Consider the following 23,425-nt stretch of genomic DNA (forward strand, 5'->3'; position numbering starts at 1 on the left):
AAGAAGATAGAGTGGGTGGGTGATGTAGAAACGCAGACATAACAGTGCAAGTGGAAGAATATGAGAGGACATCTGCACTGCCAACTTAAATTATGAACACTGACCACTCTTTCTCCCTCTCTCTTCCTCCTCCTTCCTCTCTTTAACTGACCAACTGCTGCAGTGAAGGAGGAAAGCACGAGAGACAGATGGCGAAAAGAAGCTGGAAAATGTAGAAACTGCACTGGGAGATACAGTAAAACTGAGCAGATGGACACAGTTACAGAAACAGAGGCAGATACTAAAACAAAGCCCTGCCTTGGTTGAATTTTCACCCGCCTGCTGCGGTTAAATTCATTTTTCCCTACTTTCTCCTTTCACATCACCATAACTTCATTCTTTCTTTCCTACGCTCCCTGCCTCCCTCGTTCCCCATGTTGTGTCAGTTTTTCATTTCAAGCTCGAGTGCTGAGACTCCAACCTCATCGGTTGCTGCGCAAAAACCGAGACAAAGGAACAGTGAGAGAAAGAAGCAGACAGACAAAAAGAGAGTTTTAGTCATTCAGTATGAGGGAGAGACAAGAGTATTAAAAAAAACTGGTGAGAAAATAGCTGAGATGTAGAGGTCTAAACAAATTAAGGAAAAAAAAATTAAAAATGCACACTGAAGCATTAGGAGAAGAGAAAAGAGTGTGTTTGGTCGAGTACAACATGGAAGGACGTAAGCAGAGGAGGAGAGCTGCAAAAAGCCACAGTTAAAGTCACCCTGGGAGCACAGACTGGACAGGAGGGATCTCAGGCTAACCCCAAGGCCCGCAAACGCACAAACACACACAGGTAAGTGCGTGCACACACATGCACACATAGGAACACATACACAGGCCAATCACGGCCAACAGCTGTGCCTCCCAGTGAGATATGACCTGCTACTGTGACACAACACCAAACAGAACCCCAGGAAAAACACATGGACACAAATAAACACAAAGAATGGGCAAGATACAAATAAGAACACTTAATGTAACACAAAAACCCACAATCACAACCAAAAAAACTCCACACAGGTCAAATAACACGGGCACTATGAGTGACACGCACAGGTATGCACCTACTTTATGCAAAGGAACAATGATCCAAACACATATACACACACATTTGTCCAGAAGCAAACAAACAAGCACACATGGTCACATACACAGCCACACAAACAACACCACAGGAGCTAATATGGGCCGACAGGAAGAATGCAAAATGTGGTACACGTGCGTACAAAGGACAGAAGGTAATTTTAGATATGGAAATGTGGGCAGCCAGCAGATTGTGTTCTTGTGTTTGCGTGTGTCCTGTGGTACTTTTGGAGTAATATAGATAAACATTAACAAGCAGGGGTGAAACAAGGAAGGTACGCATTTTTAGGACATAACGTCCTCCAGCCTGCCCTTTTCCACTGACTTTATCCCCTTTAACTCATACTCTACCTGCAAGTGTGAACGTGAAATAATGGGAATAAGTACTAGTGGTCTTGTTTCACAGGACCTCTTCTGTGGACTTACATTTGTGGACCCAGATAATAGGACTTATTCTACTTGAATTTTTACAATTCAGTTTTTATTCAGCCCTTTTCTTCAACTTACTTTGGATGCCTCATAATGTAGTTTTTATGTTAGTTTATAGCTAATATTATAAAACTGTTCTAATATAATAAATGTAATTGTATCAGTTCTGGCCTGATTATATTCCCATTGCTGGATTATTGCATCCTGTATTTGTAGTGGAGGTTGCATATTTTCACAACCACATGCAACTTTGTTTTGCAAATGTGACTCTAGTATATCACAGTTATTCTGTAAATGCTAAGGCAGCGTTAGTTCATGGAATTCAACTGAAACACATACACAAACACATCAAACATACATAATCCTATTAGTGGAGCACAGTCTCCTTAAATTGATCAATAACAATCCTTGTCAGGTGCTATGGTTCAGTAATTAGAAATAACAGCATTTTAACACCAGTTTACCAACAAAAAGCACAAAATTAAGCAAAATACAAAAATCTCTGTAACACACATACACAGATAAATGCTGACTGCTGTCACTGCAGCCTTACCACACACAGGGTACCTACTTTTTCCAGGAGGGGTAGCCATGCAGTGACAAGGTGAAGGTTTTTCAGGCAAAGCCAGTCTCCATTTCGGGAACATTCTCTGAGTGTGGCTAAGGCCACATCAGCCTGTCCCTGACCCATGGAGATCTAGACAGACAGAGAGAGGTAGGGGGGTGGGGTGAGAAACAGAATCAGTGGGATAAAAAAAACGATTTAAATTTCTTACAATTTAGGGGCAAATAATAAATGTAATCAATCTCTGTTCTCAGTGGGAGACTCTACAAAATATTCTGTCATTTAGCACTTTTTCTCAGCAGAAACAGATAACACAAAATTGCTCCAAACTATCACATATAAACAAGCAATTACAATGTGCTAATCATATACTCTGCATGTATGTTTTCAATAGTTTTCTAAATGCAGTGTATTACCATGGCACAGGTGTAGAAGTGACCATATGTCAGACTTTGACAGTAAACTCAGAAGCTGTGAGCAATTGAAACTTGTATTTTGATCTTTTCAATGGATTTATTAACAATTACAACCTCAGCATTGTTTTTAACTTGTTGTATTAATCATATTGAATAATGTCAGGTGTGTACCGATATCTTGCAAGACCACTTTTCTCACACTTCTTGCCATTTTGAAATATTTACAGGTGATGACAAAACATTATTGCACGATATGCATCAAAACTGTGTTGCAATATGGCATTCAACAAGTTGTAGCACTCTGAATGTTCCTTGTGTCGGAGCATACTTTACTATTTTGTAGATCTGATGCCCCAGTTCTACTGAAAAATCCCCCCGGATCTGTTATTCTGCTGTAACTTCTATTTATTCTGGTATTCACTACCTCATGATAGCTGTCCCTCCCAACAGTTTCTGCTGCTAGTTCTGCAAGCTCCTGGGATGGGTCCGCCCCTGGAGAGATGATGATCAACACTGGCTCCCATTCCATTGTCTCAGTATAGAGACGCCGCAGATTCAGAGGTGGGGGGGAGAGCTCTTTCATACCTGCAGAGAGGAAGAGGAGGAGGTGGGAAGAGAACAAGAAGTGTGAAATAAAGATCTATGAAATGTGTTTCAACATTTCATTTAAATTTGGTATGCAACTTAAAGTCAAAGTAAATGGATGTACTGCAGAAAGAGCGTACCGAGAGAGGACAGGGAGAGGGCAGAAGAGCATCAGAGGCAAGAAGAGGAAGCAAATGCTAAGAAAGTAACAGCAAAGGGAGCATTTGTTGAGGGTAGATGGGGAAAGAGGAGATATACTGAGGTAGACAGGGAGACAGACAGAGGGCATGAACAGTAAGGGATAGACTGCACCTAAGGGTGATGATAGGGAAAGGAGATAAAAGAAAAAAGTAGAAGAGGAGGAAAACAGAAAGGAGGCAATGACAGAGAGAGAGAGAACACAGGAGGAAGACACTCGGAAAGACAGAGTGAGAAAGATTAGGAGGGCGATGTGCTATGCATACTGAATGCTAGGTATGCAGCAGAATTCACCACACACAGCAGAAGAATACCTTGTCAGCCCCCTGGTGTTGAGAAGTCAGGCTCTTTGTGTGTCTGAGTGTGTGTGTGACCGTGTGTGCGTCCCTTTACTAGGCATACTTAGACTCTAATCCTGCTGTAATATATTGAATGGAATATCAGATAGGAGAGCTAATAGTGACACACATGCAGCAATACGGGCACACAGCACGAGTGGCTGTGTTAGAAATTCCTCTGTGACGTTATTTGTGAATGTATCAGCAAATATCTCTTCCACAGACACACACGCAGTTGTGTACACACAAACACAGTGCTGTCTTCTCTGGTTGAGGTGACTGCCCAAGTCTGAACATTCTGTTGGTGTCTGCTGCCAAATGCAATCTGCTGCACTGAAGTACACACACATGCACGCACACAAGGCCTTGGTAGAGAACATCTCAGAGCGACCTTTTGCTGCATCACCATAGCAACACTAAGAAAAACAGTCATCTGACCACATGGCTTCGGATGTCTGTCTGCAAAAAAAAAGCGAGCGTTTGCAGAACGTGTGCATGCACAAATACATACACAACTGCCTTTGACATGGGCAGGTAATCAGCATTCATGCTGCAGACCAGCATCCTCTGTCTGTGAATAGCTAAGTTCACCTTGGCCTTTATGACACACCGGCAGAAAACAGGGCAAAGAGGAACCCGGAAAAAGACAGTAACAGTTGTCCAGTGGTTCAAACAATACTGTAAAGGAAACACGTGGTCATACACAACATGTGACATCATGGACAGTCAGCTTTTTCTATCTCAAAGTGATTTTTTATCTTTTCATCAAAATCACTCTATATGTATATGAAAGAGGTTTGAATTTTTTGAGGAGTTGGGTGAGCACTGTGTGTGTGTGTGTGTGTGTGTGTGTGTGTGTGTGTGTGTGTGTGTGTGTGTGTGTGTGTGTGTGTGTGTGTGTGTGTGTGTGTGTGTTGTGTTCATTCAGGCATGCCTGTGTGTGTGAGCAGTGCCCAGGCATGGACTGGAGGGATTGAGTGAGATTAGCTGTAAGAGGATTACAGACCATGCCTCATTAGCATACTGATTTACTGCCAAAAACACATACACACAAAATCTTCTTCTCTCCTGTTCCTTTGTCTGTCTCTCACACTCTTTCATTCAGATCCACACACACTCTCACCACCTCATGCGTTACACTCACGCCACACCTTCATCTGTGACTTCACAATGCATTAAAGGAGAGCGAGGACTATCTCTGTATCCTGAGGAAGTGGCTGTGTGGTTTACTACAACAGCCCACAGACACACAGTAAGACAACGAAGTGACTCTAGTGCTGTTGAGGAAAAAACTCAAGTGGAACCAGATACAGATTTAAGGAGAATTAAGAGAGCTGGGCTGTTAGACACCCACAAACTGAAAAGTACAGACAGGTAAGTGTAATTTGCAAGGAGACACTGGAGCGATGACTTTTCACATATTTAGTGCATGTGAAGGGCCTTGTTGGCGCAGTAGACATTGTGTTAGTCTCATAATCTGATGGTTGTGAGTTCAAACTTTACACAGGGCAGGTGTTTTTAAAAAAGGCATGATATCGAGATAGAATTACCACTCGATAGCTGTGCTGTAAATAAAACACACACCTTTAAAGACAGACAACTGGGCTGATTGACACTTCAGTACAATATATGCAAATACTCGCAGTCTTGAACATCACCATTAGTGAGTCATTTCTATCATTAACAACACTCTAGAGTTTACAGAAATGAGTTGATAAAATACATTAAAGTTTAAATAATTATCAAAAGACTTGGCCAAAACAAGTTAAACTACTGTAAATATCTGACATTTCCCTGTGATGTGAATCCTTGTTGGTTGGCAATACTCCAGTTTTCTGATGTGAAGGTCATCAGATCAAATGCTGCATGGAGCAATGCTTTACTACAATTAATCATCAGAAGACAAGAGGCAGTAACTACCACAGCTTTGAATTCAAACACTCAGTGAACAGTCAATAGTTAAGCAAAGATGATGGTTACATTTTTAAAATGTGGAATGATAGACATTAATTCCATCGAGTGAAGAAGCCTGTGGGATACACCTGAAAGCTGTGGAACAAGCAAATTGTTGACACAGGGTTTATTTTCAAGAAAAAGATGTCAAGTTTAATACTTACTGTTACAATTTCTAAAAAGTAAGAACGGCTAACTTCCTGACTGCCACAATAGCCCACATAGCTCTTTCCCAGGCCTCGTTGGCGCAGTTGGCAGCGCGTCAGTCTCATAATCTGAAGGTCGTGAGTTCAAGCCTCACACGGGGCAGTTGTTTTAGGCTAATCACTAAATACAATGACGAGGGGACATACCAAACACTCACTGCTTTAAATCCACCAGATCTATGCTGGGGTACAAGTACAGACTGAACAAAACACTGAAAAACTGTTTGAGGTTCGACTTAAAGCTTAAAGCTTGAGGTGGATATCATTTGAATTAGTTTGTCTCTAACGTGTTTAACCTGTGGGAATGTGGGTTTGTCTGAATTTGAATATACATATAATGATAGGATTTAAAGTTGTAAAGAAACAGCATTGTTCTTTACAGACAAAGTCTTGTGATGTGACAATCCAGTCTTTGGTCCTAATGATCAATGCTGGCTTGAAGTTGTGTTTGAAAGTCAGGCTTGCTACTGTTAGGAGCTTTAAATATTGGTGTAGCCATGACAGTGACTCAGTACCATTACAGGATTGTTTGTCAGCAGCAGGCAGCATGTCTATCAGTAGACGTTAAACCTCATACAGTGGTTCTATCACTAATATTCCACTTGACCACAAAATACAAGAAGAGGGAGAAAGGTTAAATACAGTAAAGAACATATGCTGTAAACATTATTTTATATGCAGACAGAACCTGAAAACATTCAATGTACAACTTCAGTTAGAAACTTCTTTTGTTATCAGTAAATATGCTTCTGTGATGTATCTGTGACTGCTTTCAAGATCACACAATTGTTCCTAATCCAGCATGTCTTCTGTTTATCTTTAAACTCTGACACTATGTCCCTTCCTCTTCATGCAAACACATTCATATCACTGATAAGTGTTACTGTCATATACCACTGTGCAGTCTTTTTTAAATCTTATAGTTATAACCATACCTTGTTTCATTCCATTTGCATCACTCCTACATGTCTTCACTTTAATCCTGACCCACAACAGAGTCTTAAGGTTAATTGTGATTTTTGTGTCATCAAATTGGTTCTATAATACATCTGACAGTGTGACTTGTTCAAAGTCACAAATTAATTCTATAGCTATCTGTCATTTGAGCAAACCTATCATGTGAAAGCCAACCACATTGCTGATCACTATCAAACATTTTTACCAAGATTTGAGCCATCTGATTCTGCCTTGTGACCAAGAATTGTGAAAAAAAAAAAATACATTTTGTTTCACCTTTCTAAGCTTGCTAAGCCATAAACCACTCTTTATTCATAAGCAGATAGCATGTACACAACTATGCTTTATTTCCAAGTGCTGATAACACTTGATATAATTGTTACTGGATGTCTTAGCCTGTTTGCTTGCACCCAGACTTTATCAAGTTAGAGCTGCTGCAATACATCAGAATGTCAGGTGGGTTGGGGTCAGCAGCTCTTACCACTTAGCATCCAAATACCATGCCTGTAAGAGCTGTAAAAGAAAGGTCATCAGCTGCAACCACAGCATTGTCTTCCAGCTACACTTTGGCCACTGCATTCCGTTCACATGTCTGCCGACGCACAAACTGTGGTGTGACATGCAGGTTGTCTGGTGCGTCAGCGAGGTTTGTAAAAAGCTTCTGTTAGCCACAAAAACAGCTGGAAAAGCAGCATGCAGAGAGCTGGCATGAGAGACAAATTCAGTTCCTCGCGACGCACGCTAATGCCTTCAGGCTGATTTCGCCAGCCGATGCAAAACAGTTGAAAGCTGTGGCAAAAGAATTGACAGAGGACTTACAGAATTGTGTCTGTTTTTCCCCAAAAAGGTGTGAAGTTGAATGGTTATTGTTCCAATTTCTAAATGAATAAGAACAGCTAATTACTTGACTGGCACAACCTGTAAGGGCACGTCTACTCTAAGATCGAATATTTTCATTCAGTCCACAGGAAGCTTTTTCAGGCCTCGTTGGCGCAGTAGGCAGCGCGTCAGTCTCATAATCTGAAGGTCGTGAGTTTCAAGCCTCACACGGGGCAGCTGTTTTAGGCTAATCACTAAATACAATGACAAAGGGACATACCAAACACACTCACTGCTTTAAATCCACGCAGATCTATGCTGGGGTACAAGTACAGATTGAACAAAACAATGTTTAAAGGTAAAATACAGTGAACTGGAGACACACTGCACTCTTTCCCTTACTGTAAAGGCAGAACTAGTGGTTGAACATAGCAATCAAAAAAATGTCTGTTATAGTTGGAGCTACACCTATGAAACTAAACCTGGATATTATTTGGCCATGTTTTTACTGATGTAACATTATAGAATGCGTTTAAGGGGTAATGCACGAGACGGGTGTTGATTTCAGAATGAATCACCTGATTTGCTTTCATTTAATCACCACAGGATGGACAAATTGAAGGGGCATACTGTAAAAACTTAGATGCAAGGTGGTTTGGTATAGAAACTGAAATGTGTCCATGACTAAACCTGCATTTAAACCTCAATCACTACTGATCTGGTGACTTTGCTGAATGTTTATTGTTCCAATTTCAAATGAAGAAGTCGTGTAATAGGCAGAAAGTCAAGTCTAATTTTTTCCGTTCAGTCCATAAAAATGTTTTTCAGGCCTCGTTGGCGCAGTAGGCAGCACGTCAGTCCTCATAATCTGAAGGTTGTGAGTTCAAGCCTCACACGGGGTAGTTGTTTTAGGCTAATCACTAATACAATGACAAAGGGACATACCAAAACACTCACTGCTTTAAATCCACCAGGTCTATGCTGGGGTACAAGTACAGATTGGATAAAACAATTTAAAAACTGTTTGAGGTTGTACTTAGAACTTGAAGCTTGAGGTGGATATCATTTGAAATAGTTTTTGGAAAGAAAGGTTTTTTTACACATTTAAGTCTGTAAATGGCAGTGTAACAAATCACTGTCGTTTTTCTGTCCGCTAACACCTTGGGGATGGCCCATCTGAAACTGGCAGTGGCTGCTGGTCTGCTGGTGTTAGACTGGCTTTCCTTCTAACCGTGAGTCACCTGTCCCCAAACCAAACCAGCTCCCCAATCTCTACTGCCGGCAACTCAACCTTTCCTGCCTGCAATTCAACCGCAGCCTGCCTCTAAATCTCTGTGATTCTTACCAGGAGCTTCCATGACTACCACAAGATGAGAAGCAGAGTGATAAAAGGGAAGGAAGGAAGTGACCATCACCTGCAAGCAACGTCAGAAGGAGCTGCACCCTGCCACCCCACCCAGCAGCAGCACTTCTGCTATTGGTACTTGCCAGACCACAATCACCATTATGCTAACTGTCTGTGATTCTGCTCGTTGAAACCCAGTGGTATGGCAAAAGTGATGCTCCATTCTGACAAAACATATTGCACTCAGTTATGTTGGAATATTACTTCGCCGAGGAATGCGGCACAGTTATGTGGTGATCAGCGTTGGTTTGTCTGTCAGCAGCATGACTCAAAAATGGATTTGATGAAATTTTAGGAAGGTCAGAAATGACACAAGGACCAAGTGATTAGATTTTGCAGTGATGCAGCTTATAGTCTGGATCCACAGATTTTGAAAGAATTCTCTATCACTGCGAGAAAGCAGCACAGCATCACTGTAACCATGACTACAAGTGAACACTACGTCAGTTGCCTGCTGATGATCACATGATTTCGATCTTAATACAAATCGATACTGCAAACCTATCGGGACTTCACCATTGGAAATAATAAAGGGAACAACTGATTAAATTGTGGGGTGTTCCAGAGTCCCATCAATTTCCCATCCCCTGATAAATATATAGTCAAGCTGAGCAATGCTGCCCCTAATTAACGAGTATAATTTTCATCAAAGTGTAGTTTCTACCATGAGGTGTGTTGCAGCCTACACTTTTCTGTGCACTGTTTTGGTACAGATGTATTAAACTAATTTCTGCCAATTTTTGCTACGAACATTACAGCACACAGGTTAAAGGGCTAATTCATGAGACGGGTGTTGACTTCAAAATGAATCACCTGATTTGCTTCCATTTAATCACCACTGGTCCAATTTCTAATAAGGAAGTCGTTCAACAGGCAGACATTTGAAAAGTCAAGTCTAATTTTTTTTTCATTCAGTCACAGCGCAGTTTTCCAGGCCTTGTTGGCGCAGTTGGCAGCGTGTCAGTCTCATAATCTGAAGGTCGTGAGTTTCAAAACCTCACACAAGGCAGCTGTTTTAGGCTAATCACTAAATACGATGACCGAGGGGACACACTATTTTAAATCCACTGTAGCAAGACTGCAAAGGCTCTGGAATTCCTGAAACTGATCAAAACTCAGATAAGCTGTCCTCTCTTCAGCACTGACCAACACCCATCTCTATAGGAGGATTGAGACATTTGTATTTCTGTAGGTTTTCATTCACAGAAGGATGGAGCTCATGTGAACATTTAAACCCCTGGAATAACAACTTCTTTTAAAAGACAATGACTTCAATTATATGCTATGGATGTTTGTTTAATGAACTTTCATGCTAACATCCCTTTTCAGCTTAGGAGACCCTCAGCCGGAGACGTCCTGCATTCCACAGATCAGATAACAAGTCGTAAAACTTTATGGCAGAAGGCTGGAGTCCACCCTCTCACTCTCTTTGACTGAATACAAGAGACTGGAACTGAACTTAAAACAAAAACACTTGCCAAATTAATATTTCTATATGCATTTGGTTTTTCCAGATTTACCACAGTTACTCACAGTGTTTCATCTATGACATATTTGAAGATCATATTTGCATGTCTGATAGAAGTCGATTTATTAATTTGTGATGTTAATCATTTCTTCCCCAGGATACTATGATTTTGGAATGAATTCCCTTATTAATCTCTGAATTTCCTCTCCATTTAGGTTGAATGATGACCGTTGTATTTACCTGTTACCAAATCTCTGACTTGTTGTTATATTCTCACTGTGATACATATTTTTAATGTCATAAACATAAACATATAGTTATGAATGAAATGATTCACATCATATGAACATATGTATTAATCTACACATTTCACTTTCACACAACTGAATATGGTGGGATAGACAGATCGTGTTTTGCGCGTTTAATATCATATTTTAATCCATTCTGGATTCCTCTTTCTTCTCTACTCTGTGAGAACAAAGAGATTCCAAATTCCACCAGACTCGCGCCTAAAAGTTCTCTCTCTCCGCCCAGGTCCTCCCCTTAGCTGGACCCACAGATAAAGTCAGCCGTAGCCCACATCAACACGCTCTTACTCTCTCTTGCTCTCTCTTACTGACCCTCTCTCTTACCTCTCTCTTCCTGAGAGGCCAACCAAAGTCTCTCTCATTATTTTCTTACCTAAAGCGCGTTTTTCCTATCTTTGAAATTCCCTCACCATCTAAGTTTGTTAACTATTTATCTCTTAATATTTTGTAACTTAAGGAGACATTTTGCTCGTTATTCGTTTTAATCTGAAGAACCGATTCAGAACCAGCATTTATTTTTCTTAATTTTGACCGTTTTTCATCAACACCCATTTTTCTTGGCTAAAGCCTGAGAACCATCATTTTTAAGCACTCAGCTGAGAACTACGGAGACCTGTTGGACCAGGTCTTTGCATAGAACCGATCAACCTGCGGCAGGACATCAAGGCGTGGCCACAACGACGACGACGCACCGTTCCGAACCTGCCGGTCCAGACCGTGTGCATAATCTGAAGGCCCCGCACGTCCCAGCCCCATGACGGTTCACTTCAATAACTCCAGCTGAGTTTGCTCTGATTCCATTCTATGGGTGATGTACTAACCGCTTGGTCAATTAATTCATTTAATCAATTTATTCTTTTACAAATCATTAGAATTCTTAATCCAAATTACCGGTTACCTCGTCAGGTTAGCTCTGGCTAATCCTCACCATATTTCCTTCTCTCTCACACCTACTTCCACATCCCTCACACATGCACACATCACACACACACTCCCACATTCCACACACGCACGCACACACACATGTAGTCCTGCATGCACACACACACACCATATCTACATTGTATATAGTTCACTTGTCATTATTTTCATAGAATAGTTAATAAATACCTCATTATAGACCAAATTACAGTCTTGTGTTTCTTTGTGTAGAATGTGGTCAATTTAAATGAGGATTCAAGACTTTTTGATATGAGATTGATCAAAATTTTTATGAATATTAATTTTTTTATTAATATTAAATTTTCCCTAGAAATCTAGGGTGGTGCCCCAATTATTGATAACGAGAGCAATAATCTAACGTAAGTACTGCTACACCACCATAACTGTGCGGTACAAGTACAGATTGGACAAAACAATCAAAAAACTGTTTGAGGTTGTACTTAGAACTTGAAGCTTGAGGTGGATATGATTTGAATTAGTTTATCTCTACCAGGTGTAACTTGGAGGAATGTTTTGTATACGGTAAGTACACATATCGTGACAGAATTTAAAGCTGTATTTGAAAGTCAGGCATGACGTTCTTCTTCTCTGTTAAAAGGGTGTTTTTCTTGCCACTGTTGCCTTAGGGCTTGCTCTGAGGGTTCAGGCATATGCGTTCTGTAAAGCATCTTGAGACAATTTGAATGTAATTGACGCTATATAAATAAAATTGAATTGTGAAGAGCTTTAAATATTGTACAGACATGACAGTAACACAGTACTACTACAGGATATACAACTTACAACCAGAGATGGATATCATTTGAAATACTTTGACTCTTACTGGTGTAATCTTTGGGAAAGAAGGTTTTTATACATTTAAGTCTTCAAACAGCAGTCTAACAAATCCCTGTCTTTCTTCTGTCCCCTAACATGGCAGGGATGGCCCATCTGAAACTGCCAGTGTCTCCATGTGCTGGTCTTAGACTGGCTTTCCTTGTAACTGTGAGTCACTTCTGTAGCCAACCAAACCAGCTCCCAATCTCTCCTGCCTGCAACTCAACTCTGAAGCCCCCTTCAAATCTCTGTGATTCTTACCAGGAGCTCCATGACTACCACAAGAGGAACAAAAACAAGACAATGAGCAGAGTGATGAAAGGAAGAGAAGGCAGTGACCAAAACCTCCAAGCAATATCAGAAGGAGCTGCACCCTGACACCCATCAGCAGCATTTTGACTATTGGAACTGCCAGACCACAAATCGTCATTATGCGGTTCTGCTCATGAACACCAGTGTTATGGCCAAAAGTGGTATGTTGATTCATATTATACTAGCGCAGGAGGCAGAACTTCAGTCTCATAATCTGAAGGTGATAATTTGAAGGCACAGATGGGTCACATCATTAAATTTAAAATACAAAATACAGTGAACTGGAGACACACTGTACTCTTTCCCTTACTGTAAAGGCAGAACTGGTGGTTGAACATAGCAATCAAAAAACTGGCTGTTCTAGTTGTAGTTACACTTAGAAAATTAAACTGGACATTACTTGACCATGTTTCTGACTGATGTAAGATTACAGAATGCAGGATTAAGGGTAAATACACAGGGCAGGTGTTGATTTCAGAATGAATCACCTGATTTGCTTTCATTTAATCACCACTGAACAGATACATTTTCAGGGGCATACTGTAAAAACTTAGATGCAGGTGGTTTTAAATACAAATTGAATTTGTGTCCATGGCTAAATCTGAATTTGAAACCCCACCACATCACTGCTGATCTGGTGGCTTTGCTGAATGTTTATTGTTCCAATTTTGAATAAGGAAGTCATGCAGCAGGCAGACGTTTGAAAAGTCAACTCAACTTTTTTTCGTTCAGTCCATAGAACCGTTTTTCAGGCCTCGTTGGCGCAGTAGGCAGCGCGTCAGTCTCATAATCTGAAGGTCGTGAGTTCAAGCCTCAACGGGGCAGCTGTTTTAGGCTAATCACTAAATACAATGACAAAGGGACATACCAAACACTCACTGCTTTAAATCCACCAGGTCTATGCTGGGGTACAAGTACAGATTGAACAAAACAATGTTTAAAGGTAAAATACAGTGAACTGGAGACACACTGCACTCTTTCCCTTACTGTAAAGGCAGAACTAGTGGTTGAACATAGCAATCAAAAAAATGTCTGTTATAGTTGGAGCTACACCTAGAAACTAAACCTGGATATTATTTGGCCATGTTTTTACTGATGTAACATTATAGAATGCAGTTTAAAGGGCTAATACACGAGACGGGTGTTGATTTCAGAATGAATCACCTGATTTGCTTTCATTTAATCACCACTGGATGGACAAATTTGAAGGGGCATACTGTAAAAACTTAGATGCAGGTGGTTTGGTATAGAAACTGAAAATGTGTCCATGACTAAACCTGCATTTAAAACCTCATCACTACTGATCTGGTGACTTTGCGGAATGTTTATTGTTCCAATTTCAAATGAAGAAGTCGTGTAATAGGCAGAAAGTCAAGTCTAATTTTTTCCGTTCAGTCCACAGGAAGCTTTTTCAGGCCTCGTTGGCGCAGTAGGCAGCGCGTCAGTCTCATAATCTGAAGGTCGTGAGTTCAAGCCTCACACGGGGCAGTTGTTTTAGGCTAATCAGTAAATACAATGACAAAGGGACATACCAAACACTCACTGCTTTAAATCTACCAGGTCTATGCTGGGGTACAACTTAAAGCTTAAAGCTTGCAGTGGATTTCAATTGAAATAGTTTGTCTGTACCAGGTGTAACCTTCAGGAATGTGGGTTTGTATATAGTAAGTATACATATCATGACAGGATTTAAAGACATCTTAAAAAGAATATTGTTATTAAAAGTTAAAGCGTTATATTTTGAGACAATACAGCCTTTAGTCTTAATGATCAATGCTGGCTTGAAGCTGAATTTGAAAGTCAGGCATGATATTGTGAAGAGCTTTAAATATTGTACAGACATGACAGTAACACAGTACTATTACAGGATATACAACTTACAACCAGAGATGGATATCATTTGAAATACTTTGACTCTTACTGGTGTAATCTTTGGGAAAGAAGGTTTTTATACATTTAAGTCTTCAAACAGCAGTCTAACAAATCCCTGTCTTTCTTCTGTCCCCTAACATGGCAGGGATGGCCCATCTGAAACTGCCAGTGTCTCCATGTGCTGGTCTTAGATTGGCTTTCCTTGTAACTGTGAGTCACTTCTGTAGCCAACCAAACCAGCTCCCCAATCTCTCCTGCCTGCAACTCAACCTCTGAAGCAAATCTCATTCTTACCAGGAGCTTCCATGACTACCACAAGAGGAACAAAAACAAGACAATGAGCAGAGTGATCAAAGGAAAAGAAGGCAGTGACACAAACGTACAAGGAGCTGTGCTCTGACACCCATCAGCTGTAGTTTGGCTATTGGAACTGCCAGACCACAAACCACCATTGTGCTCACTGTGTGCAGTTCTGCTCCTGAAACCCAACAGTATGGCCAAAAGTGATGCTCCACTCTGACAAAAATATATCACACTCAATTATGTTAAATGATATTCGACTGGTGCAGGAGGCAGAACTTCAGTCTTATAATTTGAAGGTCATAATTTGAAGGCTCAGATGGGCCACTAGTTTAAAGGTAAAACACATAATATAGTAAACAGGAGACATGCTGTACTCCATCCCTTCCTGTAGAGGTAGAACTGGTGGTTGGGCATAGCAATCAAAAAACTGTGTGTCATAGTTGTAATTACACCTTGGAACAAAAGCTGGACATTATGTGACCATGTTTCTGACTGATGTAAGATTACAGAATGCAGGATTAAGGGGTAAATACACAGGGCAGGTGTGGATTTCAGAATAATACCTGATTTGCTTTCATTTAATCACCACTGAACAGATACATTTTCAGGGCATACTGTAAAAACGTAGATGCAGGTGGTTTTGATACAAATTGAAAATGTGTCCATGGCTAATCTGAATGTAAAACCTCACCACACCACTGCTGATCTGGTGGCTTTGCTGAATGTTTATTGTTCAGTTTTGAATAAGGAAGTCTGGCAATAGGGAGACGTTTGAAAGTCAAGTCTAATTTTTTCATGCAGTCTTCAAAGCTGCTTTTCAGGCCTCGTTGGCGCAGTTGGCAGCGCGTCAGTCTCATAATCTGAAGGTCGTGAGTTCAAGCCTCACACGGGGCAGTTGTTTAGGCTAATCACTAAATACAATGACAAAGGGACATACCAAACACTCACTGCTTTAAATCCACCAGTCTATGCTGGGGTACAAGTACAGATTGGATAAAAACAATTTAAAAACTGTTGGAGGTTGTATTTAGAACTTGAAGCTTGGGGTGGATGTCATTCCAAATATTTTGTTTCTACCAGGTGTAACCTTTGGGAATGTGGGTTTGAATAATTTAGGTATACATGTCATGCAAGGATTTAAAATTATTTTAAAACAACCTTCTTGTTATTAAAAACAAAGCCATGTGATGTGAGTATACAGTGTTCAGTCTGAATGATCAATGCTGGCTTGAAGCTGTGTTAGAAAGTCAGGCTTGATATTGATAGGAGCTTTAAATATTGGTTTACACATGGCAATAACACAGTACCATTATGGATTGTTTGTCAGCAGCCAGGAGGACTGGTCCTGAAATCCAGAGTTATGGCCAAAAGTGATGCTCCACTCTGACAAAAATATTTCGCACTCAGTTGAGTTGAATTATATTATACTGGCACATAACATCATAGAGTGCAGGCTGAAGAGCTTCAAGACAAGACAGGTGTTGATTTCAGAATGAATCACCTGATTTGCTTTCATTTAATCACCATGAACAGATACATTTCAAGGGCATACTTCAAAAACGTAGATGCAGGTGTTTTTGGATACAAATTGAAATGTGTCCCATGCTAAATCTGAATGTAAAACCTCACCACACCACTGCTGATCTGGTGGCTTTGCTGAATGTTTATTTGTTCCAGTTTTGAATAAGGAAGTCTGGCAATAGGCAGACATTTGAAAAGTTAAGTCTGATTTTTTTTTTGTTCAGTCTACACAGCTGTTTTTCAGGCAGACACTGTAAGGGCAAGTGTAGTCTACGAACTAATTTTTTCATTCAGTCCATAAGAAGATCTGCAGGCCTCGTTGGCGCAGTTGGCAGCGCGTCAGTCTCATAATCTGAAGGTCGTGAGTTCAAGCCTCACACGGGGCAGTTGTTTTAGGCTAATCACTAAACACAATGACAAAGGGACATACCAAACACTCACTGCTTTAAATCCACCAGGTCTATGCTGGGGTACAAGTACAGATTGGATAAAATAATCATAAAACTGGCCCTGGCAGAGAATTAAATTCGTTGCCGTGGGTTGTCTAGCGCGGCTAGGCTAGTGGAGGACTAGAATTAAAAGAAATGAAGAATGTCTAATAGGCTATACATTCAAAACATAAGACCAAATGACCAAAAACTGAAACCTTCAGTTATTAGGGTCCGAGCACCGAGGGTGCGAAGGACAGGCGGTGCCAGGGCACCGACTGTCCAAGGCACCAGCGGTGCCAAGGACCCTATTGAAACCCTAGGGTTTATTATTATTATTATTTTTTTTTTTTTTTTCCTCCCGTAAAGTAAATTGGCTTTTTGGCGGCCTTATCATACTCCAAAACGCGTGAAATTTGGCATGCACATCAGGACTGGCGAAAAATTTGATATTTTATGGGAGTTGCGCATGTGCGTGGCAAAATGGCTCTATAGCGCCACCTGCAAACTTGAAAAAGTAGTCATTAGGCCAACTGCCACAATGTTTCATGTACAGCTACAATATTTGGTGGGCATATGCAGAACATCTGGACACACCAAAAAGTCAATTACAGCCACGCCCTAAACCCAACAGGAAGTCGGCCATCTTCAATTTGCTGTAAATTTTTCAAACTTAATCGCTCCTCGGGAAATGACTTGCCTTTTTGGCGGCCTTATCATGAACCAAAACGCGTGAAATTTGGCATGCACATCAGGACTGGCGAAAAATTTGATATTTTATGGGAGTTGCGCATATGTGTGGAAAAATGGCTCTATAGCGCCACCTGCAAAATTGAAAAAGTGGTCATTAGGCCAACTTCCACAATGTTTTATTTACAGCTACAATATTTGGTGGGCATATGCACCACATCAGGACACACCAAAAAGTCAATCACAGCCACACCCTAAACCCAACAGGAAGTCGGCCATCTTGAATTTGCTGTACATTTGTCAAAATTTATAGCTCCTAGTGGATAAGTCTGAGAGAACTGAAATTTGGCCAGTACATGCACCAGACCTTTCTGATGAAAAGTTATCAAAAACTCAACCAGAAGCCAAAAGGTGTGGCCATGGCGGAGCCTCAAACAACTGATCCTTCGCCATGAAACAGGAATTGGTGTCTAATTCTTCTCAACATGCTCCAATCTGCCTGAAACTTTACATGTATGATGACAGTCCTGTCCTGATGTCATCCACATAGGGATATTCATTGACAGTCATAGCGCCACCTTGTGGTTTCAGGAAATAGACATCTTTTACACTTTCATGCCCTATTGTTACCCGGTTGATCATATTCACTTCAAATGCAGTGACAACAGCCTAAACACATTGATGATGCATCCCAGTGAAAATGGTGACTTGTCATCAAAGGGCGTGTCTGTGGCGGCCAAACCAATTTCGATGTTTCGCCATGAAAATTTAACGATTCATATCTCAGCTGAACAACATCCTATCTGCCTCAGACTTCACATGCTGGATACCAGGTCCAGTCTGAACACATCCACACTCATAAATTTTGAAAAAGTCATAGCGCCACCTGTTGGTAATAGTAAGTTTAAGGCCTTATATTTTCAGGTACAATGGCCCCAAACTTGGTGATATCATGCTGGAAATTGGTCAGTCGAGTCTTCACCTCTTGACAATCACACACTGTGAAGGGTGTGACATTTCATGCAACGCTGTTGCCGTAGCAACCAAATATCGCCATGAAAAACAAAGCCCTTTCTGACAGGTTAGGAATACTCCAATGCTCACAAAAATTACCACACACATCACCATTGACCCAAGGAACAACACTGTATGCATCTCGGCACTGCACATGCTATAGCGCCCCCTACAGTATTTTTAACAAACAGCCCCCCCAGCACGTTTCACCTACATCCATGAAATTTGGGAGGCTTATAGAGCACATCAGGACGCACAAAAAAGCCTCTTGGAGCCATGTCCTAAACCCAACAGGAAGTCGGCCATCTTGGATTAATTGTGAGATTTTTGATGATTTTTCTCATTTTTGAGAGTTAATACCTCCTTGGGGATAATTCCAGGAGACCTGAAATTTTGTCAGTCCACACAGCAGGACTTGGTGATGAAAAGTTATCAAAAGTTTAACCAGAAGCCAAATGGCGTGGCCATGGCGACCATTAGAGTTTTGATGCTTCGCCATGAAACAACAACTGCTGTATAACTCTCCTCTGCATGATCCAATCTGCCTCAAACTTTCCATGTGTGATCACAATCCAATCCTGATCACATCTACAGGCCAACAGACACTCTCAGTTGCAGCGCCACCTGTTGGAGGGACAATAAATGCTGTATAACTGGCCTCTACATGATCAAATCAGCCTGAAACTTTTCATGAGTGATCAGAGTCCAGCCCTCATCACATCCACTGTTTGAAATACACTCTGAGTTACAGCGCCACCTGGTGGTGGATGGGCAGGAAATGCTGTATAACTAGTCTGAACATGCTCCAATCTGGCTGAAATTTTACGTGTGATTAAACTCTGGTCCAGATGTGATTCAGAGGCCGACACACACTCTCAGTCACAGTGCCACCTGGTGAACGTGCATGGATTCGCCGACCAGCGTGGATGCGAGGACCCGTCCATCGCTGCTTGCAGCTTTAATGTTATAGATATTGTGCTATGCAATCTGTCACAAAGGCTGATATTTACCATGCAAGGAAAGCTTCATAATAGTCAACTTGAATTTTGAGTTGATAAATTAGTTTTGCATCTTAGTTTCAATTTTATTTAGAAAAAGAAGTCCAAATCTAATCACAGCAGCTTTGAAGAATTAATTTTGTTATTTCGTGTTTCATGATTTTTTTTAAACATGCAAACTAAATTGTGTGAAAAATTATTTTTTGGATAATTCACTAACTGGATCACAAGCAGCACAAACACGCAAAAATGCTTTGATGGACAGATGAATGTGTGTTCTTGTTCACACAAACAAAATAGTCTCAAAAGCTAACAGGCAGTACTTGCAAGTCTAAAAAAATATGGAAAAATACTTAATATGTCTCATTTGTTATATTTTTTTCTCACCATCAGCGATTGCATGAAATTAATTAATGTACATAATACCTGCAAAGTCATGTGTGATCAAAGTAAGAGAAGAAACTAGAATTGGTGCCTGACACTCAGCGGCGAGGGGGCTTGTGCGTTCCAGTGATCCTGGAGAGGGATTCAGTCTGGAGCTCGCTCCTGGTAGGGTCACCCTTGGCGGGACGATCTCCAGGTAGGTTCCAGACAAACAAAGACCCCTAGTGTGTCGGTACGCTGTGAGGTGGCAGCCCCACCAACCGACTATCCTGCGGAGAGCTAACAACCCACCCAGGAGAAACCCCCCTTTTGTTACGAAACCGATCAGAAAAAGAGACCCCAGCCTGCCCATGACCAACGAGTACGGATCAACCTTCATCTCAGGACCCGTATCGCCACCTGGAACGTCCAGACCCTCCTTCGCCCAGGAGCCGCCACCCTGCTATCCCGAGAGCTCTGCCGTTATAACATCACACTGGCAGGGCTCTGTGAAGTTAGATGGCAGGGAAGTGGTGAAATAACAGCTGGCGACTACAGTTACATCTACAGCGGCCCGGAGAAGTGGACGGGCCTCTACGGCATGGCTCTTGCCATCCCAAATGCCCTCCATAAATCCCTCATCACCTGGACACCCGTGAGCGACAGATTGTTATCTGCTCGCTTCCTCCACCGACATGGCAAGATGACGGTCATCGTTGCCTATGCCCCCACGGATGTCGCTGATGAGGATGAGAAGGATGCGTTTTATGACCAACTGTACCAGGCTGCCAACCAAGCACCACCGCACGACATCACCATCGTACTGACGGATGCCAATGCCACTCTTTCCAGCAGCGATCGGTCGCCCGGCTCACCTGCTGGCACCATCTTTGCCAACAGAGCAACTAACGACAATGGAAACCGCCTTCTCCTGTTCTGCCATCATAACAACCTCTGTGTTGCTGATACCTGGTTTCCCCGGAAACTAATCCACCAGTGGACATGGTACAGCCCAGACGGCAGAACCAGGAAAGCACTGGACCACATCCTGATCTCTCGACGCTGGAAGCCGTTTGTCACCAACTGCCGGGCGTACCGTGGAGCCGAGCTTGGCAACACCGACCACAGTCTCCTGGTGGCTCAGCTTAGGCTAAAACTTCGAGCCAACCAGCACACTAAGACTCAGCCTCGCCTCGATTCCTCACTCCTCAGAGACCCCAACATCGCCACAGACTTCAGTAATTCCATCCACTGTACCTGCGATGCCCTGGCTCTGGACCAAATGAGTGACTGGCAGACCTTCAAGGAAAGTGTTCTCCAGTCAGCTCAGAAGGTACTCAGGGGTTCACGACCATCACCCAAAAAGCCACGGATTTCGGAGAAGACACTCAACATCATTGAACAGCGGCGTGAGGCACGACTCCGAGGCGACCTGACGGAGTATCGCCGACTGAACTGCGTGCGAAATATGGCTATAGCTGAGGACAGGGAGCAGTTCTGGCAAGCCAAGGCCATACACCTAGAGTCCGCAGCCAACAATAACGACATGAGCTGTGTATACAATTTACTCCGCCAAGCTCGCAATGGCCCCCGCATCAAGTCAGCCCTGGTGAAAGACTCTGACGGCAACCTCATAACAACAGAGACAAATTGCCTACAACGCTGGAAAGAGCACAAGTCGGGCGGGGATGGCACTGTCGAGTGGCTGACCCACATCTTTAACAAGGTGTGGGAAATGGAGCGGCTCCCTAGCGACTGGACCAGAGGGGTTATCCTGCCCTTCTGGAAGCACAAAGGTGACAGTCTCATCTGTAGGAACCACAGAGGCATCAGACTACTCTCCATCCCCGGCAAGCTCTTCACCAAGATCTTGCTGACCCATGCTCTCCCAGCCCTCAGAAGTAGCCGCCGCCCCCAGCAGGCTGGCTTCATGCCCAGCCGCTCCACATCAGATCACATCTCCGCCATCCGTCTTCTCATAGAGAAGATCTATGAATTCCGGAGGGACCACCATCTCTACGTTGGATTCTTAGACCTCAAGGCTGCATTCGATACAGTCCACCACTCATCACTGTGGAGTATCCTACAAGCCCTCGGCGCACTTCCGAAGATTACCACCCTCTTCAAGCTGCTCTACAGCAACGCACAGAGTTGTGTCTGTGTCAACGGCCGAGACTCCGACTGGTTTTCCACCTCCAGTGGTGTTCGCCAGGGCTGTATAGCCGCCCCAGACCTGTTTAACTGCATCATCGACCACCTGATGCACAGGGTCTGTGAGCGAGTACCTGGAGTGTCCTTTGGCAACTACCAACTGACTGATCTGGAGTACGCCGACGACACCATCCTGCTCAGCACCTCCTACAGTCGGCTGAGGGACTCTCTGAGTGTATACAGTGAAGAGGCAGAAAAGCTTGGTCTCCATGTGAGTTGGACTAAGACCAAGTTCATGCATGTTGGTGAGGGACTAGACCCACCTCCTATCCTGCTTGGTAACAACACCGTAGAGCCTGTGAAGAACTTTGTGTATCTGGAATCCATAGTGACAGATAACGGGGATCTCAAACCAGAGATTCTCCGCAGGAGAGCTCTGGCAGCTTCTGCCCTACAGTCTCTCTGGAAACCACTCTGGCGGCACCAAGCCATCTCACGCAAGACGAAGCTCCAAATTTACAACGCCGCCGTACTCTCCATTCTGCTATATGGCTCCGAAACATGGCCCTTAAATAAGACCCTGGCTGCAAGAATAGACGGCTTTGATAGCAGGGCTCTCAGTACCATCGAGAACATCAGGTGGCCACAGCAAATATCCAATGAAGCGCTCAGAGCCCACACAAACCAGCCCAGAGCCTCCTGTCTGGCTGCACAACGTCGCATCCGCTGGTTCGGCCATGTTCTCCGTCTTCCCCCTGACCACCCAACAAGAGCCATTCTGAAGTTTGACCCAAAGGCCGCAGGCTGGAGACGACCACGAGGCAAGCCCCGCACTCGATGGCTCGACATCATTGCGGATGACCTCCGACAACACCGAGTTACCATGAAGGATGCAGATCTGCTGGCACAAGACTGCCTGTACTTGAAAAACCTGGTTCATCTGGTCGGCTCTACGCAACGGGATGGGACACCAGCCCCAACGCAGGAGCAAGACTGACTGACACTCAGCAATTTTCTCCCGTTTTTCCCCTCACATAAATGTGGAGGTGATGTATGTTGTTAGCATTAGCTACTGTCTACTGTACCAGCTTTGCATAAATTTTGCAAAGCGCTCTTTAGTGTTCATCCAGCGCATTGTAGATCTCAACGATCTAAGCAATGACACCACAGACATCGAAGAAAGGTGGTATAGCAAGGTTTGGCTATGTAGCAATATTCTCATATGTTCTCTCCTGCCATCGGGGGCAAAAGTCTGGGGGACC

At 42.6% G+C, this 23,425-nt stretch overlaps 1 protein-coding gene and 6 non-coding genes across 7 annotated transcripts in view; 6 read left to right on the forward strand and 1 right to left on the reverse strand.

Annotated features, from left to right (window-relative positions):
* The window catches only part of LOC110967662 (cytoplasmic dynein 2 heavy chain 1), a 134,439-nt gene that overhangs the window by 34,523 nt on the left and 76,491 nt on the right, over window positions 1-23,425 (reverse strand). The window contains exons 82-83 of the mRNA XM_051957789.1: window positions 2,941-3,101; window positions 2,107-2,232 (exon numbers count right to left, since the gene is read on the reverse strand). Of these exons, the coding sequence (XP_051813749.1) occupies window positions 2,107-2,232; window positions 2,941-3,101 (287 nt within the window). The remainder of the gene's footprint in view (window positions 1-2,106; window positions 2,233-2,940; window positions 3,102-23,425) is intronic.
* On the forward strand, window positions 5,827-5,899 carry trnam-cau (transfer RNA methionine (anticodon CAU)). The gene has a single exon. It is a non-coding gene; the product is annotated as a tRNA-Met (tRNA).
* On the forward strand, window positions 7,735-7,808 carry trnam-cau (transfer RNA methionine (anticodon CAU)). The gene has a single exon. It is a non-coding gene; the product is annotated as a tRNA-Met (tRNA).
* On the forward strand, window positions 9,912-9,986 carry trnam-cau (transfer RNA methionine (anticodon CAU)). Its single transcript has one exon. It is a non-coding gene; the product is annotated as a tRNA-Met (tRNA).
* Window positions 14,239-14,311, forward strand: trnam-cau (transfer RNA methionine (anticodon CAU)). The gene has a single exon. It is a non-coding gene; the product is annotated as a tRNA-Met (tRNA).
* On the forward strand, window positions 15,820-15,892 carry trnam-cau (transfer RNA methionine (anticodon CAU)). The gene has a single exon. It is a non-coding gene; the product is annotated as a tRNA-Met (tRNA).
* On the forward strand, window positions 16,833-16,905 carry trnam-cau (transfer RNA methionine (anticodon CAU)). The gene has a single exon. It is a non-coding gene; the product is annotated as a tRNA-Met (tRNA).

This window comes from Acanthochromis polyacanthus, chromosome 13 (assembly GCF_021347895.1).
Source record: "Acanthochromis polyacanthus isolate Apoly-LR-REF ecotype Palm Island chromosome 13, KAUST_Apoly_ChrSc, whole genome shotgun sequence".
Lineage (NCBI taxonomy): Eukaryota > Metazoa > Chordata > Actinopteri > Pomacentridae > Acanthochromis > Acanthochromis polyacanthus.